This window comes from Gallinula chloropus (genome assembly GCF_964237585.1).
Source record: "Gallinula chloropus genome assembly, chromosome: Z".
Taxonomy (NCBI): Eukaryota; Metazoa; Chordata; class Aves; order Gruiformes; family Rallidae; genus Gallinula; species Gallinula chloropus.
The window spans coordinates 85962319-85969784 of record NC_140089.1 but is presented as its reverse complement, the minus strand read 5'-3'; the positions used below and the strand labels follow the sequence as shown (position 1 = coordinate 85969784).

Below are 7466 nucleotides of genomic sequence, written 5' to 3'. Positions count from 1 at the left end.
CCCCTCAATCCATGAGCTGATTTTCATCTTCTATGAGCCAGGGTTTCCTGGCACGCTTAGGTGATGGGATGTCACTAACAATGTGAGCAGTGCCTGGGGGCAGCTGAGAGGGGAGGGGTCTGTATAACCCACCCCAGGAGATTAAACTACCCTGTGGGATGCAGCAAAGGTAAATCCTGCCCACCAGCTACAGGGGAAGAGTTAGTAATTAGTCTGCTGCAAGGAAAAAAAAAAGAATGGTATCTGTTTCTGTAGGCTGTGGGGGTTTCTCCTAATTGACCACCTGTCAGATGATTAACCTCTCTTCTTGGGCACATGGAAACTCCTGCCCCCTCTGTCTTTCCAAAGGTCCCTTCCGAAAGGTGACCTCCTGACTGCAGGCTGTGAGCAGCCAGCCAAGACATCCCTCTTACTTGTTCTTGTATTGCCTATTAGAAATATTCTTCTAGGGTGGAAAATTCTAAAAATCAGTAAAAAAGAAAATAATAAAAATTTTAAAAAATCCCCAAATCAACCTCCCCTGTCTGATTTCATCTGCTGCATCCCACAGCTGGTTACCAGCCCGATGGGGAAAGGCTAACTACCAAGAGGAACGATGATACCTACCCCCTCTGGAGAAGACCGTGACGCTCAGTATCACCAGCAAAACGATCACTTTAATCCCCAGCGGCACAAAGATCAGGATCAGGAAGAAGGAGCTGCTGGATGCCTTGAATTTATAGAAGTACACGGCCCCCTCCGCTCTCCCGTGGCTGTTGACAGCAGTGCAGGTGTATTTCCCGTCCTGAGTCAGGTACCGCAGCTCCTTGGTGACGCGGTGGTTCATGCTGGTGATGGAGGTGAGGTTGCTGTAGGTGGGTCCGGTCCAGGTGAGGGCAGGGGTTGGCTCTCCCTCGGCAGTGCAACGCGCCTGGAAGCTGCGGTCCCCGTTGGAGCTCACCGTGATGTTGATGATCCTGGGGGCAGCTGCGGAAATTGCGACAGGGAAGGGAAACTGCGGTCAGGTTTCAAAGGCAGGTCTAACACAACGGGCCTGGGAGGGGGTCTTGGCCTTGGCGGGCCTTCAGCTTGTTATCACAGAACCACAGAATCGTAGGGGTTGGAAGGGACCTCGAGAGATCATCGGGTCCAACCCCCCTGCCAAAGCAGCTCCCCAGCTCATATTGCACAGGTCGGTGTCCAAATGGGTCTTGAGTGTCTCCAGAGAAGGAGACTCCACAACCCCTGGTCAGCCTGTCCCAGGGCTCTGTCCCCCTCACTGGGTAAAAGTTCTTCTGCTTGTTGGTGCGGAACTTCCTGTGCTGCAACTTGCAGCCATTGCCCCTTGTCCTGTCCCCACAGACACTGAAAAGGGGCTGCCCATTTCCCCCTGTATCCCATACTTAAGATATTTATAAACATTAATAAGGTCCCCCCTTAGTCTTCTTTTCTCTAGACTGAACAGCCCCAGCTCACTCAGCCTTTCCTCACAGGGGAGATGCTCCAGGCCCTTTATCATCTCCGTAGCCTCCTCTGGACTCTCTCCAGGAGATCCCTGTCTTCTTTAAACCAGGGAGCCCAGAACTGGCCACAGCACTCCAGGTGGGGCCTGACCAGGGGAGAGCAGAGGGGGAGGATCACCTCCTTTGACCTGCTGGCCACACTCCTCCTGATGTACCCCAGGATCCCATTGGCTCTCTTAGCCAGCAGGGCTAAGAGGCTGGGATCAAACTTCCTCTTCCTGGTTTTTCTCAGCACTTCCTTTCCCTAGATTTCCCCACCCCGCCTGTGTTGGAGTGAGGAGCAAAGGGATTCAGCCAGCAAAGCCTGAGTGCAAGGATGTATGTGCTATTTATGTGTTATCCCTGCAATGCCTTAAACAGTTTTCTGAGCTGTGGTCAGCTTCAGCTGCTGTGACCTTCCATGGTGGCAGAAGGCAGAGGTGCTGTGCTGTGCCAGGGCATTCATCTCTGAACCTGGTCTGTTTTCTGGAGATGCACCATGAAGTGCAGCCCAGTGTTGTCTGTGATGCAGGCACAGGTGAAGCTGGTGACCTTTTTGGACTGGCTCCATCTACACATGGTCCAGGATAAGGCAACCATGTCACAGGAACAATCATGAGATGCCTGCAGGAGAGCAACTTCTCCCGCAAGCATCTCATGGTTGCTCTTGTGACCTGTGACACCCTCTGACTTCCAGACCACACATGGATGGATCCATTTCTGTGAGCCTCCCTCTTGGCTCCTGAGACTTGCCAGATTTGGGAAACTGTTGCCAAGGAACATTCACACTTCTTGCTTCAACCTACTTTTGATGTATTTCTCCAACCCTGTAGTGGCCACCCAACTGCTGGTGTAGGTTCCTGGTTGCCTTGGGGTAGCACAACAATACCAAGATAGGGTCACCAGTTTTGGGTCCCATATTTGTAGCACAGGGATTGTGTGACTGAATGCAAGATCATATGAGGAGGGAAGCAAAAAATTAAGAGATGTGCCGTTGAAGATGTCATCTTTGGCCTAGTCCTTTAAGGAAGCATAGATGCTGTGACCAAGCTTGTCTTGATTCTGTTGATTCTTTAGCTCCTAAGGGCATTGTGAAAGCAGAAGGGAACTAAATGGCTGTCCCCACAGAAGAGAAGGGGAGTTCAATAGCGTTCTTATTTGTTGTGTTGGCCTGGACAACAAATGCATAGCTTGCAACCACCTGCAGCACATCTTCCCCCTTGTCTGTGTGACACAGGAGGAGTTTGGGGCTAGAGGACTGATCAATAAAGGCGTGTTAGCTCTCATGTGTCTGTGTGTTTTGGTGTTTAAATCAACCTCTTAATCATTATTTAACCACTCCCCTTCACACTGTCAGGGTCCATTCCAAGGCTGGGTGCAGCCTGGTACTGTATCGGTGTACATTGTCACTCCTGGTGTTAAAGTCCAGGCAGCCCCTGAGCAACAGCTCTTGCTGCCATCCTGCCCTGGTCATGCTTGCATGTGTGGGTGCTGAGGAGCTGCTCCCAGTGAGGGGCAGCATTGACTGTGCAGAGCTTCCCAAGAAGTAGCTGAGTGCATCCTCAGGTCCCACATGGATGCCCACGGCGCACAGAGGGCGTGGGGCAGTTTCACCTCACAAGTAAAACCCTCCAACACGTGGTGCCTTTGTGCTCACAGGGTCTGGGACTGCTCCCCAGGCCACCCATGTCTCCTAGCGCTCCTTCATCTGCCAGCACGCCCTGGGAGATGGGGTTAGCCTTTCACATTCCTTGATCTGAGCTGTTTTTCTAGGCTGTTTCTACTTAGTTTTCTGCTCCAGAGGAGTTTGGCTCTATGGCACGTGAGTACCAGGTACTTTGCCTTTCTATCCCTTGTTACCACCTGGGCCTCTTCACTCTTACCTATGCTAATACAAACGGCTCTCCCATTTTGATTCTGGTGCCAGAGGTGGCTTCAAACCCCCGCCATGGGCTGCTGAACCCCACTTGTCCCTCTGCTGCCTGCGCAGATCCTGTGCCACAGTGACAAAGTGGGATGCCCAGGACACGGCTGCCTCTTACCCAGCAGCCCAAGCCTGGCTGGCTTCTTGGCAGCTTTGTTCCTGTTTGCCTCCTGGCTTTGTGCACATCATCAGCCTGCAGAAGGCAACGAGTGCCCCCAACCCACATGTTATAAGTTATCCCCAGGGGTGGAGAAGCCAACCCTTTGGAAGACCATCTCAGGTCAGCTGTTGTTCCCATCTTGGCTTTCCCCCACGGTGGCTCTCACTTCCCTACTGGGTGGCTTTGCCTCTTTTGGTTCTTGTGCCCTCTTACCAATCAAATGCAGCTTTATCCCATTCCTGCTTTCATACTTGTCATGGACGTCTCCAGACAGCTCCACCCGGCAGAAGTACCTCTCGCTGTCGCTCCAGGTCAGATTGTCAATCCTGATGGAAAGGTCCTTGTGGCGGGGGTTGCCAAGCAGTTTGTATTTGTTTCTGTAGCTGATGGCAGTCTTGCAGAGCTCACTGGCGCTCTGGCTGATGCACTTGAAAACTATCGTGCCGTTGTAAGGTTCCTTGATCCTCCAGATGGCCGTGAGGGTCCGGTCAAAGGTTTTGTAGGGGTGTGTGAAAGTGCAGGGGAGGACAGCCATCCTCCCGAGCTCACCGGTAACATCAGATGGGACATGAACGGACCAGCCATTGGACTGCACGCCTAGAAGAGAAAAGAGATCATCAAAACTGATCTGCCTGGAGTGCCTGGGAGGGAAATCAGGAAATTCCACATCTGCTCTGTGGTTGCTCAGAAAATGGTTGCTCCCTTCCCGTCAGAAGAGGGGTGGCCAGCAGTGATAGGGAGGGGATTGTCCCTCTCTGCTCTGCCCTCATGAGGCCCCATCTGGAGTCCTGTGTCCAGAGAAGGGGCTTCCAACACAAGAGAGATGTGGAACTGCTGGAGACGGTTCAGAGGAGGCCATGAAGATGAGCAGAGGGCTGGAGCAGCTCCCCTACGAAGAGAGGCTGAGTGAGCTGGGCTGGTTCAGCCTGGAGAAGAGAAGCTGCAGGGGGACCTCATTGCAGCCTTCCAGTCCCTGAAGGGAGCAAAGAAACTGCAGGAGAATGAACTTGTTAAAGGGCAGAGACTGGCAGGACAAGGAGGAATGGACTAAAGCTAAAGGAGGGAAGGTTTAGATTAGATATTAGAGGGAAGTTATTTCCAGAGAGAGTGGTGAGGGGCTGGAACAGGCTGCTCAGAGAGGTAGTGGATGCCCCATTCCTGGGGTTGTTCAGGGCCAGGTTGGATGGGGCCCTGGGCAACCTTTGTAGATCCAGGCCTGGAGGTCGGTGTCCCTGCCTGTGGCAGGGGGTTGGAGCTCTGTGATCCTTGGGGTCCCTTCCAACCCAGACCATTCTACAGTTCTTCCCATGGTGGACCCTGTGCAGCTTGGGACTCTTGCTGAGGGCTTGCAGATGATTGCACAGCCCAGATGCTGAGTTAGGTACTACTCTGCAGCAGAGCCAAGGGGACAGACTAGTTCACATGGGAAGCGATTTCATTCTTAAGCAGGTCTCTTGCATGCCAAGTGAACAGCAGCCTCTTAAGTTGTTTGACACAGACTTCTGCAGCTAACAGAATGTATGTGCTTGGGGGAAGACTTTTTTAAAAAATAAAAGAAAAAAAGGAAGAAAAAGCTAGAAATAGAAGTTTTGCATGCATTCAGAGGCCCAGTTGCTTAAAGTGTTGAGGTGCAAGAGCCCTGCCTTTGAGTGCATGCTCACACCACTCCTGCATTACCATAGGCATTACCGGGCTCAGCTGGTGGTCTCATTACCCCCAGGGGAGGTACCAACCGCTGACATTTCCAACAGTCAGTACTGCTGCCATCACAAAGTGGCATCTCACTCGTAAGACCTGATAGGATCCAAGTAAAGACTCAGAGATGCTCATCTTACAAGGGCTGGTGCCCTTGTACAGGCACATTCCCTGTTGTGGGAAGGAGGGTGCCCTTGACTCCCTCCTTGACACATACAATAAAGTACCTCCCTGTTAGCAGGGCAGGTTGTCTCTGTGTGGGCTCTAGTTGCTGCTGTATTCCCAGACCTGCCTTTGTCTTGGTGTCACACTGGGGAAATCCCAAGTTTTCCAGCAGAGATGTCACAAACAGTTGGGATTTTACTCTCTTGGGAAAATTTAGTCACCTTAAGTCCCAGCGCAGCCTGGGGAGCTGAACCTCACTGCTACCAGACACAGTCCGAACACGTCTGTCCAGTGATGCCAACAGCCCTCAGATGGCTGGATGTTGCCCACCTTGGCAGCATAAAGGGAGAAGAATTCAAGGGCTCGTCTGTTTCCATTCCCCAGGAACCAACAGTGCCAACAAACGGCACCAGTAGGCAGCGTTTTCCATGTAAATACACGTGTATGTGTCGCTTTCCATGTTGGATATATGTGTGTGTGTATGTCACTTTCCATATAGGTACATGTGTGTGTTGCTTTCTATGTGGATAAGTGTGTGTTGCTTTCCATGTGGATACGTGTGTGGGGGTCACTTTCCATGTGGATAAGCGTGCATGTGTGTGACTTTCCATGTGGATGTGTGCGACTGTATCGCTTTCCATGTGGATACACTTTCGATGTGGATATGCCTGTGTGTAACCAAGAGCTGCAGCAGCTTGTGGCTTCAGGAACGCCTGTGGCGAGTTTCCTGCCTTACAGAACTCTCCTGATGGCTTTATTAAGGTGGGAGCTCTGCTCTTGATAGCTGAGAGTAAGGGAGACGGGTGCCCTGTAAATACCTGGCACCCATCCCTGGTCTGGCTGGCTTTGCTGTGATCTGTGGGTGTTGAGCTGTGGGGTTAACCGAGTAAAACCCTGAGATAAGATTTGTGGCTTATCCACCTATCTGTTCCCTGTAACATTTGACAAGTCCCTCAGTGGCAGGGCAGCTTGTCTGAATCCATTGTGTGCTGCTGCACAATGCACAAAGGCCGGTGTGGGCCCAGCTCCCTTGTTTACCTGGAATCCCTGCCACGCCGGCGTTTTGACTCCTGAGGTCTGCAGCTGGGCTGGCTTGTCCTTCACTGTAACCACACTAATACCTGTTGCAGCCTGGGTTACCTAACCTACGAGGCCACAGGAGCTCCCGGCCTTGTGATCACAAAGGCCTGGCAGTGAAAACAGAAAAGGCTCTTGCTCTCTGTTTGGTTTCACGTTGCTTTATTTTACAGCGTGTCACCGTAACCCCTCGCCTTTGGAGAACCGCAGACCATGTGGTTTTTGAGCACATGATTTGCTTTTCTCTTCGACCTTTTTTGCCTTTTTTTTTTTTTAGGTCCCAAGCAAAGAACATCATTATTTTTAGCACATAACGCTCCCCCCCACCCCGCCTTCTGGGTGAGAAATAATGTTAAAAATAAGTCCTTCTAATGCTGGCAGCTCCACCCATTTCTATGGAAACACAGTTTGCCAAGGTCAGGATCTCGTGTATAATTTAACCCTAAAGCTTCAGCGTGGTAGGTCTTCCAAGGCTTCCTCTTGCCTAATGCTCAGCCCCATTTGTTAGTGGGCTTGAAGGTCATAGTCAGACAGCCTAGACACCTCACACAACCTGACTCCTGAAAGGAGCTGTCAGGATGATTGTCAGTGGAAATGATTTGAGGTCACAAACACAATAGCAAGACCGGGAGCTGGAGACCACCACAGACACCAGCCTTGCTCTAGCAAACCTGTTTACCAGCATATCAAAACAAATCCCCACTGAGCTTGATGGAATTTAAGCGCACACTTGAAGTTAAACATGAGCTTAAGGGCTCAGCAGAACCGAAGCAAACTGCATCTGTTGCACAGTAACTCCCAGGAACGTGAAACAGCACTTGTGGGTGGTGATGGGAATGCTGCATCCAACTGGCAGTGCAGGGGAAAAGTTAGATGATGATGAACTCCCTGCACAAGTTGAAAAAGCAAAAAATGCAAGAAAACCCACCCCAAAACCACGCCAAGGACCTCTCTGACAATCTCA

At 51.4% G+C, this 7466-nt stretch overlaps 1 protein-coding gene across 1 annotated transcript; it reads right to left on the bottom strand.

Moving 5' to 3' along the window:
- Positions 1–522: 522 nt before the first annotated feature.
- Positions 523–5276, bottom strand: SIGLEC15 (sialic acid binding Ig like lectin 15; the record flags this gene model as incomplete). Its single annotated transcript, XM_084278543.1, has 3 exons — positions 523–966; positions 3779–4162; positions 5243–5276. The coding sequence occupies 3 exons, from the start codon at positions 5274–5276 to the stop codon at positions 581–583; spliced, it is 804 nt and encodes a 267-aa protein (XP_084134669.1). The 3' UTR covers positions 523–580.
- Between the last annotated feature and the right edge of the window lie 2190 nt (positions 5277–7466).